This window comes from Alligator mississippiensis, chromosome 5 (assembly GCF_030867095.1).
Source record: "Alligator mississippiensis isolate rAllMis1 chromosome 5, rAllMis1, whole genome shotgun sequence".
NCBI classification, from domain to species: Eukaryota; Metazoa; Chordata; order Crocodylia; family Alligatoridae; genus Alligator; species Alligator mississippiensis.
In genome coordinates this window covers 124,601,985-124,621,270 of record NC_081828.1, presented here as the reverse complement: position 1 = coordinate 124,621,270, position 19,286 = coordinate 124,601,985, and the positions used below count along the sequence as shown (strand labels likewise).

At 41.3% G+C, this 19,286-nt stretch overlaps 1 protein-coding gene across 8 annotated transcripts in view; it reads left to right on the top strand.

The window, feature by feature from the left end:
- SUGCT (succinyl-CoA:glutarate-CoA transferase) overlaps nucleotides 1-19,286 on the top strand; it is a 552,725-nt gene that overhangs the window by 10,916 nt on the left and 522,523 nt on the right. For all 8 annotated transcript variants that reach the window (XR_009462532.1, XM_059728663.1, XM_059728662.1 and 5 more), the window contains exons 4-6: nucleotides 3,189-3,274; nucleotides 3,764-3,814; nucleotides 15,188-15,308. Coding sequence is in view for 7 of the 8 variants with exons in the window: in XM_059728663.1 (XP_059584646.1) it covers nucleotides 3,189-3,274; nucleotides 3,764-3,814; nucleotides 15,188-15,308 (258 nt within the window). In the remaining variant the exon portion in view is untranslated. The remainder of the gene's footprint in view (nucleotides 1-3,188; nucleotides 3,275-3,763; nucleotides 3,815-15,187; nucleotides 15,309-19,286) is intronic.

The following is a 19,286-nucleotide window of genomic DNA, read 5'->3' as shown; positions in this document are numbered from 1 at the left end:
ATTACTGAACAGTTTCAAATAACTCTTCTCTCTTTTTCCCTTCTTTTATTTAATCACCCTATAAGAGAAATGCTTCCTTCTCTTAAATGGGGAATTGTCCTTCACAAGATATGCAAGATTTAATCCTGGACAAATGAAAGACTTTTTGCACATCAAATTGTTACAGCTTTCAAATCCAGTATCTGGTATCCCTGTGTATATAGAAATGGGATTTATGTTACTGAAAAATGTCACGTGTCCATCCCTGCACAGAGGACGTGCTTCTCATTCTAGAAGTATCAGAGGTAAACTGATTGCAGGTGTAAATGTTTAGGTACAGAAAACTCTTTTAGATCATATTTACGAGTTTTGTTATGGTTGCCTTTAATCCTAGTACAGTTGGACTTATGGCAAATATAAGCATGGCTAGAATTTATCTCATGCTTTTGGGAACAGCAAGATTCTTGGCTATGCTTTGGTTTAACATAACATTTCTTTTTTTCACTTTGCACACATTTTTTTAGATATGAGGACATTTTCTTCTTTGTTTTGTTTTAGGGAAATATTTACATTTCTTAATTATTCCATATTGAATTTGTTTAGTTTAGTTTTCTTAAAATGTTACAGGTAGAGTAATAGACTCCAGGGCCTGCTGTTTTGGATGTATTCTCATTTTTAGCCTCCAGTATTGTACCTCACTGCGCACTTGAGGCATAAAGCTACTTTGTAGCAGCTGCACCATTGTCATGTGTTTTTATTATATAAGTTTCCATGCTTTTCCTTAAAAAACAAAACAAACAAAAAAGCCTTTATTTTATTTTAAGAGAACCGCTAAAGCCAAACCGCTCTCTCTGTGTCCTCTACCTAAGCATGAAATGTATCTGCAGTGAATACCTAGGAAAATTATTCTGTCACTTCAGCCAACCAGTCATCCTGCAACCATCCTTCTGTAGGGTTTCAAATCCTTTCACTTAGGATAGTTTTGGTCCTTTCCCCCACCCAATGCAGACAGGCAGGTAAATCTGGAAAATGTTTTATTCCAAGTATCTTGCCTATGGAGAGAAAACAGCGTCTTGAAGTTAAAATATGGGCCCAATATTTCTGAGACCTGTGTTCTGTTACCAAATTTGTGTTGTGACATAGAGCTAGTCTAGTATGATCTTTGAGTTTCCAGAGTTTGTAAAATGGGAGGGAAATCAGTGCATTTGGTAGCAATATTTCTGTTCTACAGTAGCATTATTAGGCTTGACCTGTTAGAAATGCACTTTAACTCCTTATGTGGGAGAAGGGTATTGTTGGCAGAACTTGACATAAGACTGTGTAGAATAAGTATTGTTTTTTTTCCAAAGCTCCACCCCAAAACATGCAGGTGTTGGGGATTGCCATTTATGATATGCTTGCACCGTGTGTAGCACCATTGATCCCAAACTTGTTATGGGCTTTAGGCACTACTACAATAGAAATATAAGTAGTAATAATATGTAATCACACACATTCTTCCAAGCTACTCCAGGATTGCCTCCTCTCACCATGGGTTTTGAATTCCTATATAGATAACACATGGTTGAAGTCTAGACACAATAGGCATGTCCCTATGATGTTAGTTCTTAGAGTTATGTGATTACATCTTAATCTAAATTTTCACTTACAAATTTTTCTCCAGTAAAAGGAGGAACAGCAGCAACAGGGCAGAAGTTACCAGGTCCCTTATGCTCTGTCAGAGTAGACCAGGTCTCCATTGCTCTGGGCAGAGTTTGGACGTTTATGGCATTTTGGAAGTAAGCAATTCAGGATTGTATTAGCCAGCTTTGAATAGACTTAGGCTGTATAGGCATATTCAGATGATCTGGGAGAATTTTCCCAGGTTTGTTCTGGTAGGAGAACTTACCTGGGAACCCCTGAAGAGACATTTGAAGACTGAGCCCTTGAAGACCAGATAATTTGTACTGCTGATGTACACATATCTTGGCATACTCTGCAGGTTCCCTCAGTCTGCCCAGAGACAGATGGCAGTGGTGCACAGGGTAACCCTGATTGACTGACCCAGACTTCTCAGAGTTAGCCTGTGTCTCCCTGCAGCACAGTATGAGATTGTGAAGGAGTGTATTCTGCTCCCTGCTTGGCTGGAGCAGCAAAGTCCAGCGAGTAATATGCTATCTCACTGGGGAGGGAGAAAAGGGAATGGATGAGAGAAAAGCACTCTGGGATGCTGGAGGACTGTGTGCCTTCTCTTAAAAGAAAACATGTATAGACATTTAGTTGCCCAGGAACACCTCTTTTTGACAGTGATTTAACCTTGGTTGTTCCTGGGTTATTTTCCTCTTGAACCAAGGCAGTGGACAGTTTTATTTGGGAGAAAAGTCAGGAACATCTGTACGCTTTACAGGAGAAACTGAATGTCTGCATCTGTCCTTAGGCTTAGAGGGGCCACAGGCCTCCTTTTCCCTTTGACTTTTTCAGGAAAAAGATGGTTATCTTCTTTGTGCATTAACACTAATGAAATTAAAATGAAATGTCACTCATATCATGTTTTCCCTTTTCTTTTTACATGTTATGACCAATGGTGCAATACTTAATATGTGGGCATCTAAATCATTTGAATGAATGCCTTTTAGAGATTAATGGTGAAATGCTGACCTAAAACAAGTATAACATCAGTCCTACGTAGTGTGCAGTTTGAAGATTTTCTTCATAACATGAAAGGTGAAACACCCCCTTTGTTATTGATTTCTAAAAATTTAAAATTTTGGAGGACAAGATGCCACCCTAAAAGGATGTGCTTGATTACCAACTCAGTATAATCCAATCCAATTCAAGTCCTGAATATTTATTTTCAAGCACGTTAACAGCTAATGTTTATGTAGAAGTTGTCCACATTTTTTTTAATGTTCATATCAACACTTGTTCTGTACTTTTTGTGCTTTGACTGCAATAAAAATATTTTTAAATGGTCAGAACAATGGTAAAAATACGTCCGTTTGCTTAATCATGTTTGGGAGTTTGGTTTTACACTTATAAAATATTTAAAAAATGTACAATATTGAACTGTTTATCATGGTGATTAAAGGATGTGTTTTGACTGTCCTAGCTTATACTTAAGACAGTGAATGGTGAACTGGGAGAAGAACACTGTTCATTTTATGCATGTTTGCCAGTATCTTCAGTGCAGTGTAACAAGGCACTATATAAGAATATAACATTATTTCCAGGAGCTGGTGATGATACAAGAGCCTGGGGGCCACCTTTTGTTGGAACAGAAAGCGTTTATTATCTCAGTGTAAATCGGAATAAAAAGGTAAGTGAAAGCTTGCCTGTTGTGTGTTTAATTTTTTTTTGTGATGAGTAACTTTTAAAGCCAAACGTAATAATTTGTGTACTAAGGTCTTAAATTATTTTTCTAGTAGTGTTAGAGACTGGAGTCTGCTGAATAGCAGCATTATTTTTGAAAAATCAGAAAAATGTAACAGGTAGACATCAACAACTAACAATTTAAGCTAGATTTCTAAATATTTAGTTTATTTTGAATATTATTTAAATAGTTTAGTTTAAATGACCCAAATATAGTTAATATTTGTGTAAACCCTATGTTATGTAAACATGACAAGATTAAAATTAGCATTGAATTACAGTAAGGAACTGAATAGTTCTTTGAAATAATCAAAATTAATATTTTGAATGGGAGATTTCAAAATTATTTAAATTTTCAATAAGTTATCAGGTTGAGTGACAGAAGGACTTCATATAAATGAGAATATTGCTGTTTTTGTTTTTTTTTTGTCCTCAGAGCATAGCTGTCAATATGAAGGATTCAAAGGGGGCAAAGATTATCAGAGAGGTAAGTGCAAGTATAATGCAAGTCGTGCATTTTTTATTGTTTTAAGTTTGCCTAATAAAGAGACTATTTTCTTTATTTCAAATATTAATTTAATGTCTGATAAGTCATTGTTCATTAAATGTGTTAAACCACAGTGCTTTATTCATTTGCTTTCACAGTTTTGAATGTTTGTCTTCAGAACCCAATGAACAGTGCAACTCTGAGCAAAGTTAGACACCAAGAGCTCCACTTTAAAATGAAGTAAAACAGAAATACCAAATTTGGTGTGTTGCAAGGGAAGAATTCCACTTCTGTTTATTGTGGTTAGAGTGAAGTAGTCTATGAAAAAAGTTTCATGTTTAATTTTCCTAGCATTAGGAACAGTGAGCTGTGATTGATTTATCTATACTTTCCTTGTTGTCTTTCTATAGCGTAAATTTTCTATGCAACTTTGTTTTCTGGTCCTTCTCCCAGAGAAGTAAATGGGAATTTATTAGGAGGAGGACTGGGCACCAGTATTTGCAATTTATCACTCTTCTTTGCAGCCTATGAGTTGCTAAGCCTCCTCAACTTGTGTTGACTTGCCAGATCAGACTTCATGTTTCTGTTGTGTTTTGCTTCCTTCTCCTGCACCTCTATACTTCCAGGTTAGGATTTGAAGTGCGGATAAGTACAAAAAGGTACCTTACATCTTCTCTTTGTACCACATTTACTTAATAGAGTTCTGCACACACAATATTTTATCCATTACTCCTGTTAGTCCTGCAAGACTCGCACAGCAAAAGAGAGACTGAGTTGGATACTGTTGCCACTTATGGAATCACTTTCAGTCATTTATACCTGAACAACTCGGCTGAAAGCAGTGAGTTTCCACATGTGTGTGGAATCTGATCTGCATAATGTTTTGCTGGCTTTGATGTGCCACCAGTTCCAGTTTGAGCTTGCTCTTTTACTTGTGCAAAAGTGAACTGTTTAATGTGGAAAGCTTTAGATGTGGATCCATCATGCTGTTTTCCAAGTCATTTTTCAGAACAGAAACACAGTTTGTTACTTAGCCTTATTTTGAAGGATTGAGAAAATTAACATATAAATTGGATTATTTTTCCCAGAACAATAGTGACATATTTGAGGGTAAATGATTGTTTGTAATGTAAAGTGTATGTGTGGTTCCTGTTGTGTGCGTGTATGTGTGTGTTACTCTTGCTATTAAGTGTTGTTAGATTTTTTTTTTTTTTTTTTTTAGAGACACATTTCTTGGGAAAAACATGAACTACTGTATTCAACAGAATGTCCGCTGCTCCCCTGCATGTAGGTTGGGTCTTCTTGATTAAGAGATGGAGGCAGCTGGAGTTGAGAGTCAGGATGAGTTGTAGGGGAGATGCTGACTATCAGCTCCCTATCAGATGTGACTGCTTTAATAATGGGTAGCTAGAGAGCTCTCCTTTTCCCCTCTTGACGTTTATTGGAAGGCCAAAAATGAAATCTTTTTATGACTGCTTCTCTGTTTTTAGCACTCATTGTTTTCCTTTCTGTTACATTTTTACTTTTATCTTTTATCTTTTTTCCTGTGGACTGTTCTTTTACTGCCTGAAGAGTGTGTGTGGCTGAAGCATGTGTAACTCCAACTAGTGGCAGTATGGGGGTTCCATGTGTGTTTGGAGTCTAAGTTCTATTTTGCTTACAAGAGCCAGACACTGGCTAATCTTATATGAACTGCAAGTTGAAGTAGCAACTTCTCCTCCTGCATCCTATGCCTTCTCCATCCCTTTCCTTCCTATCCCAGGAGATCAACAACTAAGACATCAGCTGAAGCAATAGGGCGGCATGGCACTGAGTCAGAATCTGTTGTGCAGGATGAAGATAATAGTAGCTTAGAGCCCCCCCATACTGGAGTCAACTACCAAGAAATGCACAGATTCCAGGAAGCAAGGCAATCTCTTGAAGCAGGGAGTATCAGTGCAGTAACAGGGAACCTTGTGAATCTTATAACAAGAGAAGGGCTTTTGGAGATCCCCTCCTTGCCAGTATTACTTGCTTCACCCAGCATGTCACCCTAAATCCCCCTGGGGCTATACTGGAAGACCACAGCAGTGGAGTTTGTTTTCCCCAAGGTTTGCCAAGGCTATTTTGCAGCTAGCTAAAAGGTTAAATGGAAAAGCACAGGCTCAGGGGTGGTTTGGAAAAGTGCAGGCTCAGCGGTGACCTGGTAGCTGCCTATATGTAAGGGGTGTGCATCAGGATCTGGGGGAACTCTTGTTTACCAGAGCGCCCCAAGGGATGACAAGTTCCAACGGTCACAAACTCCTCCAAGACTGTTTTAGGCTGGACTTAAGGAAAATCTTCTTTACTGTCTGAGCCCCCAAGGCCTGGAATAGATTCCCCCCCAGAGGTGGTGCAAGCACCTATTCTGGACTCTTTTAAGAAACATCTGGATGCTTATCTTGCTGGGATTCTTTGACCTTAGCTGACTTCCTGCCCCTGGGGCAGGGGGCTGGACTTGATGATCTTCTGAGGTCCCTTCCAGCCCTAATGTCTATGAAATCTATGAAATAACATTCCATCTTTTTACCTTATATAGGTACAGGTTATTGACCCTGTTGAAGTAGACCTTTCAGAACTTCCTGGACCTTAAATGCCAGAGGCTGAAAGGGAAAGAGGCACAGTGGGGGGGGAAAAAAAAACCCTGGTCATACCCTGCTCACTCTCCCTTTCAGCAGCCACTCTGTGACAAGATACTGAACAAGAAGGACCTCTGGTCTAACTTGGTAAATGGCTGCTCTTATGTTCGTATGTACATCTGATCTTCCCCCACTCACTCTTCTGAATGTAGGCCAGAGATTCTCAACCAGGGGGTGTAGCAAGATCCTTTGAAGGATGACGCAGAAAGCGTAAGGAGATAAATGAGGTGTAAGAAAGTAAGAGCAGGCTCCGGCTCCAGATGCAAGGAGAAAAGCAGGTAAGGACAGGTTCAAGCTCTCCCTGTCTGGCTGCTTCCCTGCTCACACTGCCTGGTCTCTCTGTAAGGAGATCAATTTGGTAATAAATTAGTTTTTGAAATGGGGTGCTGGTCAGTTCACAAAAGTTATAGGGGGAGTGCCTTGAAGTTAAAAGGTTGACTTATGTAGGTGGATCCCAAGTGCCTCTTTCCTTGAGAGCTGTTGGGGCATGATAATCATCATTCTTAATGTCCCATAAGGAAAAGGTAGATAGGACTCATATCCTCCTGTCCATCCCTAAAATAATGAAGTATTCTTCTGACCAAAGCTGTATACTGTATAGAAAACAAGAAGTGAGAATCCAAAGGTTAGAAGCTCAAGAAGCACTTAGTTCCATCTTCTTCAGGCTCCTACCAACCTGCAGATTTTTCATTAGTTGACAAATGGGGGGACCCTATTTTCTGGGATTGGACAAGTCTGAAGTAGACTCCCCAAACAGGTTTTTCCCACAAGACTGTTTCAACTCTGTTGTTGAGTCATCTTGGCTTTTGGCCTGGAAACAGGAGTTTGAGGAAGCCAAATATCCCCTACAGGCAAATACTTTCCCATCAGCAGGAAAAAAAAGGTTTTTCCTCAGTGTTGTTCTAAATGAAGTAATCAGGTCTGAATAGGAGCAGTCTTCCAAGGGTAAATGCCTTAATAGGCAAGTCATGATATTGTAGAAGTTCCGAAAGAGAACCAGATGCCAGAACTATATGCCTTAAATCATCGTCACAGTGGCTGTGGAAGTGAAGGAGACTGTTGTTCCAGCTGAGGCTGATTTCTTTCCCCTCAGAAAAGCAAATCTGCAAAATGAAAGCCTAACTGAGCAGGAAAAAAAAGCAACTTCAAAAACTGTGCAGTCATTCACCTAACCACTCCCCCCCCTCCCCCACCAAACAACAAAGGGCAAACAGATGTACCTTTCTCAATTAGATTTTCCATAAATCCCACCCTTTATAAAAAGATGCTAGCATAAATTTCTTTCCACTGGATCCATGGCAATCGAAGCTGTCATGCAATAACATCAGAGGTGGGCAAAGAAGGGGAGTTGTTTTTGTTTGGACTAAAATGATCTTTATGGTCAGATCCACAAAGTGGCTTTTGTTTGGCAGTCCTCAAGCATCACCGCACCTAGCTTTTTTGGCATAAGGCGTTAGAAGTGGGAATTCACAGACATGAGCTATGTATCTAAATTTCATATGTATAGCCAGCGTGTTGGTGAGGGAATAACACACAAACTAATCAGTAGAAAGTGCTGAAGTTTCTGAAATTCAGCCTTTTTCTCTGATTTAGGTGCCAGAGTGCAGGTCAGGGTTAGGGGCTTAGGGCCCTTTGTGAGAATGATTTACAGCCCCAAACTCCTTCCTGCTTTAGTTCCCCCTTTTTGAGTATAGATGACTGACTTTTTTGAGGAAGGGATAGAGGTGCTCAACCTTTGGTCCCCATGGGACAGGTTGGGCCATGTCACCCCACACTCCACCCTTGCTGCCTCTGCACAACTCCATGCATTGGGATTGGACACTGGTGTCCTGCACTGCTTTGTCTAGCCCCACATGCTGGGATTAGGCTCCACACTGCTCCTGCCTGGCTTTGTGCACTGGGATTGGGCCCTATGCACCCGATGTAGTGTGCAGAGCCACGCTTTCCAGCCTGCAGGACTCTCCATGGGTCTGGAAATTTGGCAGCAGGGGAGCGGCCACCACTCCCTCACCACCACATTTTTTGACCCATGAGGAGCCTTGCCGTCCAAATACCACTGCTCTAAGGACTGGATCTGATCTGTGGGCTTACCTGCATTTTATATAATAGTTCACTGGTTAGGGCACTTGCCTAGGAAGTAGAAAACTAGATTCTAAGCACTTCTCAAATGTGATGGGGGTTCAAACCTGGATTTTTCATCTCCCAGGTAAGTGCCTTCACCACTAGGCTATGTCCTAGGCTGGGTACTTTGCACACTTGTTGAAGTTGGAACACCACAGAGGGGCATAGAAGAGTCATAGGGCCAGGAAACAACACAAGAGGAAATGTAATTTTGTATCCCAGCAATTCTCTTGGCAGAGGGGAGATTTTGGTTCTGCTCCAGGGATCTTTTAATGCATTTTATCTAATGACTCTTCACTGTGAAATGCGTAAACAGTGGTAGGCCTAGCATTTTGGAACCTCATTCCATGTTACACGTTCCTTATGGAAAAAAGGTAGTTTTGACTGAGAACAGGAAATCTGTGCCTCAAATTAAAGTTTTGGGTCATAATGGCACCAGAAAGCAAAGTAATTGTTAGGTGTTGACTAAAAATTATCAGGATGACTGACTGTATCAGAAAATAAATGGTGTTATTTCTTAAACTTCATATTTGGCAGAGGAGAAACAGGCATGCAAACAAAAGACACACTACATGGATCTGGATGATGAAGTGACTAGCTGTTCCAAAGGACTTTGAAGCACATTCCACAGACGTAGCCTCAACAATGGGGCAGAAGTATCTTGTCACATGAATCTGCAGGAATCATTTGTAAATCAGCAACCTGGTCCAATTTCATCCTTTTATTTAGCAGTACAAGATGATTATCCAGACATCTGCTCTCATATCATTTGTAACATGGTCATTTTACCCTCAGCTCACACCCCTGTTTTCCTTAACCACTGTGATTTTTATTTTTTACTGTTGGCAGCTTCTAAAGTATGCAAAAGTAAGGGGATGGGCTACTTGCCAAAAGCTATCTTATCTTTCATTTTCTCTCTTCCAAGAATAAGCATGATCGTCAGGGATCCAGGTTTTCTGTTTGCCACGTAAAAATGTGGATTTTCTCCTTTGAAGGGGAAAAACATGGGTTTTTGTCTTTGAAGGGGAAAAGCACAGGGAACGCTTGGCTTTCCCTTGCAGACAGGCAGAGATCCAGCCTGCAAGGGGCTGCATGGGACTGGGGGGGGAGTGGGACCATGTGCATGTGTGTGTGTGCACGCATGCACGTTGTTAGCAATACAGCCATGCAGTGATGGAGAGCATCCCCCCAGCTGTTTGCAGATAAGTTGAGGGGGGCGCAGATTGAGATGGCTGCGCCCAACTTGAGGGAGGTAGTTGAGCTGGGTCGGTGGCTGGGACTGGGGGCGCTGTTCAGCTAGGGCAGTACCTGGGGCTAGAGTGGGAATGAAGGCATGGCTGCAGGACCCAGCTGGGGGAGCAGGATGGAGCCACAGGTGGTTTGTCCTAGGGGCTGGTGGGAAGGCCGTCTCCCTGCCACTGTGCACACTCCTGGTGAGGGGTTGGGTGCCAGAGGTGATGTGCTGGGTGCTACGAGGTGGGGGGGGGGGGGGCACATGCCCCCTCCAGGCTTGTGCGTGGGCCAGGGGATGATGTGGGCTGCCTGCTACAGGGTTTGGGGCTGCCTGGCCTGCTGCCCTGCCCCGGGGGGCCTCTGTGGCCTAGTGGGCAGGACCTGGTGTGGGAGAATGGGGCAGGGTAGGGAGAAGCCCTGTGCCAGCCACACACCCATGGCATGGTGCCCCCTGCCTGCCCAGCAGCAGGTTGGGGGGCACAACATGCCACTGTCATTGTCCCTGCTGCTGCCAGGCAGGCAGGGGTGGCCTTGCCATAGTGTAGCTAGCGCAAGGTTCCCGGCAGTGGCTTACCCATTGCTGCCAGGCAGGCAGGGGGGGGCCTTGCCATAGCAGTGTAGCTGGCTCAGGACTCCCAGCAGTGGCGGTGGCTCCTCAACTGCTGCCGGGCAGGCAGGGGGTGACTTGCCATGGTGGCATGGGTGCTGCTGGCTGGCTGCAGCTGGTTCCTGCAGAACGGAGTGAGCAGGATGCAGCTGCTGTGTCTGATAGCCCTGGTAGCTGGGGGCTCTCCTTTGCAGGGCTGGGGGGGGGCGCGCAGGTTGGGAGTGAGAGGCACTGAGAGAGGGCTGCGGGTGGGGAGTGAGGGGCACCAGCAGGCCTGGGGGGGGGAGTGGAAGGCTGCAGGTTGGGAGTGAGGGGCACTGGCAGGGCCAGGGGGAGGCTGCAGGTTGGGAGTGAGGGGCACTAGCAGGAGCAGGGGGGCTGTGGCTTGGGAGTGAGGGGCAAGGCGCAGCAGGGGGAACAGCCATAGCTGGACCCACATCCTGGTTAACAAAGGGGCAGAGGAAGCTCTGATTTTTCCATGTAAAAAAGCCCCAAAACACCAGAATATATAGTTATTTAGAATGTTGTTATAATGATTGAGGCAGTGGTAGGCTTCCAGATGGCTTTAACATTGTAAATGTATCAATAAAAAATTGTGTCCAACTGATACCCATATATACATAGTGGTTTTTCATTTTAATCATGGAAGAACGTGCATTTGGGGGGTTTTATTTAGAGAATTTTGGATTTTTAACAGAGAACGAGGATCCCCAATGATCACTAATCTCACATTTGTCATTGTGCCCTTTTATACACCAGTATGATTCAGTATATTTTAGAGCCTGATTTTGCAACTGATCAAAACTCACTGTCAAGAGGCTGAACCTATAACATATTTTTTTGTTGTTCTTAGTATAAATCAGTCTTTAATTTTTTTTTTTTGTTCTACTACTGTGCATGGGATAGTTCTTCCTTACAGGATCCTTTTTTTCCCTTGCTTTCCCCTTAACTTCAGCACTCTAGCTGCCGCTGTCTCTGGATTCAGCTTATCTAGCCTACCCATTCATACTTATTTTAGGGATGAGAAATTGGCTAAGTTGAATATAAGTTATTTTTATAGGATTCTTACAACTGTTCTTCCAGAAGGCTGAATTGACAATATTAAAACTGTTGTCTAAATTTTAGAGGCAAGGATTTTTGTAGGTGACCTTTTATTGGACCAGCTGCCTGACTGCAAGAAGTTTAGACAAGCTTTTGGCTACAAGGCAGCCTTCTTAAGGTGTGAAGGCTGTGGCAAAAATCTGACTGACCTGAAGGAGGGGGCCTTGTACCCAGCAGGTCCAATAAAGAGATCACCCACAAAAGTCCTTGCTTCTTGTATATTTCCTGCACCATCATGGCTACAACATCACTCCAGCAGTTTCTAAATGTTAATAAAATGGTAGTATCCATTTACAGTATTGGTTTTGTATAAAGAATCAACATAACAATGAGGGAGAGGGAGAAGGACTGAGTCACTTTTGATTCTTACCCAGTAGCCTGTGAGGGAGAGCTTTTTTGTCCTTGAAAAACACTGGCATTAGAAAACTTGAGTGATTTAGCCTACACTTTCACTGATTAGGAGGGGGATTACCAGCCCCAGTGAAAACTGTATCCAGGATGTTTACCATCATCTGGATGTTTTGACTTAGGTTTAAAGCACCACCAAACTTGGGTGAGGTGGTTATATGTCTGGCTGGGACACATGAGGACAACATGCAAGGAAAAGCCCAAGATAGTTTTTGGTTGAAATGTAAAAGCATGTTCCATGTGCATCTTCCATATGACCTGCACAGTGCATGCAGAGAGGTTGGAAAGCCATGGTCCTGCTTTCTTGATTCCGTAGTTGTAGGGTTTAACCCTGGAGGATTCACTAGCTCTGTGGAAACCTTGTTTTTCTTGGGATCCAGGAATCCTTTTGTGCCAGTTGCACATATGTTGTAGCTTTACCAAATACTGGCTGTTTTATTTCTCTACAGTGGCTTAGTAAATCGATAAATAACCGGTTTTCCCACTCCGTCTCCATGAACAATAACACTGATGTAGAACCTGGGGACCATTTCTCATGAGTCCTTAGTGATTTTAAACAAGTCAGTTGCAGTTAGATTTCCTTAGCCTTGCCCCTTTAAGTATAATTCATGGCACCAAAATGAACTTTCGCCTTATGTTGAATTTTATTTGTGGATGTTATTAATGTCTCCTTCAAGTAGCCAGTTGAATCATAAGTTGCGTGCCTTGTCTGAATGAAAATTGGTTTCTGTCTGTCCTGTTAAATATTTGCTGGTTTGGCTGCTTTTCTGGCCTTAAAGCAACAAAACTGCCTACATGCTAGAACAATAATGTTTGTGACTGCTGATATAATGACACTAGTTTATAGAAACACTTCCAATGTCCTGTGTATAATAATCAGTCAGATACATGATAGCTCCAGAGAGCACGACTCTTTGGTCAACATGAAGTAATCTAAAACAGTTCACAAAGCCTGTGCCTAATATATATTACTAGGGTGTTTCTCAGATTTCTTAACACCCCCCCCTTCAAAAAAAAAAAAAAGACAACAAAAAACCAAAACTGAAAAAACTACTGTGATTGCTGTAGTTTCAGGTATATCTTTTTTTTTTTTTCCTTTCCAAAGGTTCATAATTAACTTTGTTACCATGGCCTAAATATATATAATTAAACATTATATAACTTTTTTTTTTTTTTTTTTGTGGGGATTAAAGAACATCTGATTTAAGGTCTAATTCAAAGCCCAGTGAGGGCACAGACATCCTTCTATTGACTTCAATTGTTTTTTAATTGGGCCATTTATATAGCTGCATGATCGCTAAAGAGCTGCTCCTTTATGTTTTATGACAGAGGGCTGGTCCATATACAAAGTATGTACAAAATTACATAGGTGTATTCATTTTTGTTTTGTTTTGTACTGAATCAGTTAAACTGGTGAAACTGGGCACATCTACACTAGACTCGAACTACACAGTAGCCTAATAACACTGTGCGGTAGCATGCCGAGCAAAAACTTTGGTTAATACGCTACTGCGCAGTAGTATTAGGCTACTGTGGAGTAAGCACCACTAAAAAGCCGCAGTAGCGCAAGTTAGTGCACGTTGATTTAGTATTTGGTTATCCAAGTACTAAACTTAATGCTCAGTAATTATGATGCATTAATAGATGTGCCCACTGTGTGTTAGAGCCGATACACTAGTCTAAATCTGGCTTATTGATTTATCATGTGTTAGTAAATTTACTTGTATATTTTAATTCAAAATAAAAACTATTAACTATTTTTAAACCTAGATGAGTCCTAATGCATCCAATTTTCACCAGTTTAGTTAGACTCAGAGGAATCCTATGTTTAGGTAAGGCTTTAGTTATTTTAATTGGTATTTGGTAAGTATTTTAGATAAGTATTTCCATTTGTTGAAATGAAAGTATATAAATTTGACTTAGTTAAAACTGATAGCAATTGTTTATTTTTTTCATTTTTTTTTTTTTTAAGGGGACTGATCTAGTTAAATTGGTGAAATGTGTGTACAAACCAGCCCAAACCTTAATCTGGAAACATAAAATATCAAACAAAGTGCTTGCTATTCAAGGGCGTTTAGTCCTATTAAATCTCCCCCTTAGCCTCCTCCCCACCCCATTGAACAACTGGAAAATAATAAGGTGATTTTCTGCAAGTTGAAACTTACATTTAACTAGCTATTCTTGGCAAAAGCATCCAAGGTCAACTACAAAAGCATATGGAGAAGTTTTAGTTGTAGATTAGAACAGGGTGCTCATTCTCTAGCTCACCAGCCAGATGCAGCCTGCAGAGCCTTGTCCTCTGGCCCGCAAAGTTCTCCACAGGTCCAAACATTTGGCAGTGGTGGAGTCATGGTTATTTTCCTGCTGCCAAATTTCCCGACCCATAGGGAGCCCTGCAGGTGGTAGATTGGGCTTGCAGGCCCAGGCATAGGTGGCACAGGGCCAGATCCTGATGCATATGGGCTGGGCAGAGGTGACATGAGTCCTGATCTTGGTGTGTGGACTGGCCCCATGTCACTCATCTGGCCTGTGGGGCCAAAGATTGAGCACCCCTGGATTAGAACATAAGAAACGGATACATTTGAGAAAATGGCAGTAGTCTTTGGTTTTCTGTGCTGAGAAATATTCCACCTGGCATGGAGATTTCTAGGTGTACTAACCATGGGACTAGCTGCTTCTTATCAAACAGTTTATATTGTCATTACTTCTGTGATCTAGAAAGTCAGACTCCAGGGCTTCACTGCTCTTCAGTGCTCCTGAAAATCTTCAGTGTTCCTGAAGCTGACTTTAGGATTTTTATGTTACATGATTGGATTGTTATACATGGAAACAAATCAAAAACGCAATTGCCAAAATATCTATTGCTGTGGGGGGTGGAACGGAGGACATGTGAAGGTGCTGCCTATTCCCACTCATTATCAAGGTTAGGAAAAGCAAATACCAGGTGGTTGTCTCGTCAAATGTAGGCAGCCCTTGGCCAATCATGTGATGTCTGATACACACAAGACCTTAACATTGAGTCTCTTGTGAATACACAGCATTTTTAGATGCAACTGACCAGGGTGTAGAAGCCACTTGCACAGTATATCAGTTTATTTAAGCCAGTCATGATTGCCTTGTGAATTCTGTGCTTCAGGAAGGCCAGCACCCATCTTGTTTTTTAAATTAAGTTACCTGTTGGGGGGAACTCGCTGAGTTTTTGGAAGTTCATTAAGAAGTCTGACTCCTCTTCCCCTTTTCTTTCAGCTTGCAGCTGTCTCTGATGTTTTTGTTGAAAACTACATCCCTGGGAAACTGGCTGAAATGGGTCTGGGCTACAAGGACATTAAAAAGGTTGCTCCTCATATTGTGTATTGTTCAATAACAGGTATGTTAACATCCTAAACCTGTGAAAAAGCTTCTGTGCCTCAGGTACCATGTCATTTCAAACAAATACTCCTCTTTTAGGCTCATTCTATTTATGTAGAAAGCAACAGTAGGGAAGATCCAGGCAGCCGCCGTGCAAGCTTCTGAATGATAAATTGCTTGGAAAAAGGCATTGCTATCTAAATGAGAGATCTGTGGTCCCTCTAGTCCAGTATTCTGTCTACAACAGTGACCAGCAGCAGCTGCTTCAGAGGAGAGTACATGAAACACTTGCCTTGCAAAATTCCTTTGTACATGCATATTTCATTCTAATCCTTAGTAGGGCCATAGGACTTATGTTAGTAAAGGCCCTCATGCATGTAAGTGTTTTTAGAACAATCAAAAATTAGATTTACAATCTAGCGTTCTTCACTAAAATCTTTTTCTAACTAAAATACAAAGGAATTTTGATACATTCATGGGTAAGGAATTAGTGAAGACCATGTCCAACTGATCATAGGAAGTAGGGCTGGAAGGGACTTCATGAGATTATCTAGTTTAGCCTTAACCAGGAGCCTTGACCTAGCACATCCCTGACTATCCATCCCAACCAAGTGTCTGCCCAACCTACTCTTGAAACCTGCCAGGAATGAAACTTCTCTGGCTAGTCTGTTCTGATGCTTGACTGCTCCCTTAGTCAAAAAGTTCCCCCTAATTTCCAACCTAAATTTCCTCTGTTGCAACTTGAGGCCATTGCTTCTAGTCTTGTCTCTTACAGCTGCAGAAAATAGTCTGTTTCTATCCTCTGTATAATCTATTTAGGTATTTGAAGACTGTTATCAAATCGTCCCTCAGTCTTCTCTTCTCCAGATTAAATAACCCTAGTTCTTTTGGCTTTTCATCATAAATCTTGCCTCCCAGTCCCCTAATAATTTTATTGCCTTGTGCTGAACTCTATTCAGCACTAGTGAGACCTCAGCTGGAGTGCTGTGTCCAGTTTTGGGCCTCACTTCAAGAAGCATATAGACAGTTTGGAAAGAGTGGAAGAATCATTTTCTTTGATTTGCAAGTGCCACTCCAGCTACTACAACCCAGTAGGCCGCTGTGTTTTTTGCAGCAAGAATGCTGTTGGTTCATATTCAGCTTATGCCCCATTGTAACCCCCAGGTTGTTCTTTGCAGTACTGCAGCCTAGCCAGTCATTTGTCAGTCTGTATTTATGTATGCAGTTATTCTGTCCCAAGTGCAGGACTTCGCTCTTGGCCTTGTTGATCCCATCTGGTTGGTTGTGGATCACTTTTCTAGTCTATCAAGGTAGTTGTGGATCTGAGGGATTGTGCCTGCCCTGAGGTGTGAGGCTTTATATTCTTTGTAGCTGTATCTTATAAGATAAGATGCACTTACTACACTAATTGAACCTTGAGCTTTGCTTTGGTAAGTAAATGCAGTTCAGAATGTAAATTATACTGGGACAGAATCATTACTATAGTTATTTTTTAAATACAGAACTACCACTACAAGCCTTGATTCTGCATATACTCACTTAATCATGTGAATTGCCTGATAAATGATAATTCAGTGGCTCTGCTCACATAAGTGGTTGTAGGAGTCAGGCATTAAGTGCTATTACTGCATTACAAAAATTGAGGACAGAGATGGGAAAGTAGAGACGTTAGCTAAGGCACTTTAGATCTGCTAGGTGCACTATATGATGTTTAGTTAGGGTTGTAATGCTGCTTCTCTCCTAAATCCCTATTTTGAATAAAATATAAATATCTTAAAATCTGTATTGTTTAGAGTCAGTATTTGGACTCGATTCAGAAGCACAAATTAAAAAACATACCCTTCATTAAAACTTGCTTAACCAGTTTTGAAAACTGAGTATAAAAATCAGTTGCTTACCTGTAAATAACTTTTTTAATGTGCATGTTCCAGTATAATTAAGTAGACCCTTTGTTTTTAAGTGTAGGCATGCTATTTCTGTTGTCCGTGTATGAGAGAATTTCTTTTTTAGTACAGTCGATGTATGATGGAATTGTGCCTTTGATATTAAAGTCATAATTTTATCTTGGTAATTGACCAGCCCGATGTGATTTTAAAATTCGCAGTACTTGGAAATGACCAATATTACATGATTATTGCATTATAATGATGTCATACAGTTTTGTGTTTCATAAATAGAATTTTTATATCTGAATCTATCATTTCAAACTGATTTTATTCAAATACAGAACCTCAGTAATTGCTACAGGTTACTATGACCATTGTGAATTTTTAATGTTTATTTCTCAAAAATATCTTAGATATTTACAGTTTTATCCATCAGCTTCTGCTTTTTATTTTTAGTTTGTATCCTATAATACAGAGCTGTCCTGCTTCTGAGGGGCTGGGGGCTGTATGACCCTCTGCTGTCCTGGGCTTCCTGAGTCCCTCAGCCATAGGTTTCCTCAGCCCTGCAGGCCATGCAGCCCCACCCTGCTTTAGGGTTGGGAGCAAGAAACAGAAGCTGGAGAAGGAAGAACATGGAGACTCTGGAGGCACCAGTAGGAGGCCAAAAAAGGAGGGTTGCCTGGGCTGGAAGCCTAAGGGCTGCAGGTTAACACTTCAGCATGTAGCCTGCAGGCTGCCCTTTGGACAGCCCTGCCATAATATATACCCATTTGTTTAATCCATATGCACATTTTGGGAATACTTACGGCATATACATTTTGTGATGTCATTGATCTGATAAGGTGTCATACATAGCCTTTGGATTTTGAGGTTGATGGCTACCCTGTATACTTGTGAGCTCCTCATTTAATTGCATTTCCTACCGCAGGAATGCAGACACTACCTGTCTGTTACTCTACACTAGAAACCTTTTGATACTTGCATGTCTTTTTACTGCTCATTTATCAAGCATATTTGACAAGTATTGTGTGACCGCCAGCTGCTTTGGATCGACTTGTTCAGATGGACTACCGATCTTTGTTCACCATTCCTCATCCCCATATTTCCAGATTTGCTCATTATTGTCCTTTTGAGAATATATGCTGCAAAAAATGAGCCTGAGGGTTGCTTGGTGACTATACTGTTTTTAGTGTAGTTAGAGTGGAATGTTTTCAAGTGCTCAGTTTTTATGGGCAAATAGCACTAATATGGCTGAATGCTAGGGGTGACATCACTGTTGCAGTCATAGAGATAAACAATAAATTGTTTGATCTTTGCAAGATCTTCATCAGTGATAACAGATGGCTTGTTCATTAGATTTATTAGTAAGCCTGTGATGATACCATGTATGTTCTGTGCATCTGTGACACATTTTTACTTCTTTCTGCAAGGAATGTTTTCCTGTCACAACCTGTTAGTGCAGGGAACATTAGAAAAACTGGCTCTTTGCTTGACTGTTGAGTATTCACGTGTCGTTTACACTACTAAATTGGAAGTTCTTTCCTGTGCCAGATGCAATGGAGAGTTATAACTTTTCCAGCCTTATGACTGCTCCATTGTCAAGAGCTTGTATGTTGGTTTCAGCAGTCCACATGATAGCATGATTTAGCTGCTGACTCTGCTTTGCATTTTGGATATACAAAAATAACTTGGATATATCCTTCTTTATGATTGAAAAGTTTGCTTCCTGTTGTAGTGCCCAGTAGTAGCTACACTTGTCTTGCCTATTGATTTTAAATCCCTTTTAGGCAATCGTCGATCCTTCTGGATCATGGTGTATGCGTGAGAGGTCACCAGGACCTTTGATGCAGACACCTAGGCAGGAATATAATGCCCAGACTTTCCACCCCCTCTTTAGATCATTGAGACAGAATCCAAAAGCCAGACTGAGTCTAGACTTTCGGTGCCTCGATGGCTGTAGTTATATATGGTTTAAAAGAACTCTGTCTTATCACTGTAATGGAAAATTGCCTTACCATTACTGGAGCCTTGTTTTCCGTGTTCCTGGTTATATGTTCTGTGATGCCTTTTAATAGAGTCAGATTTATAAATGTGATATTGAGTCATGATAT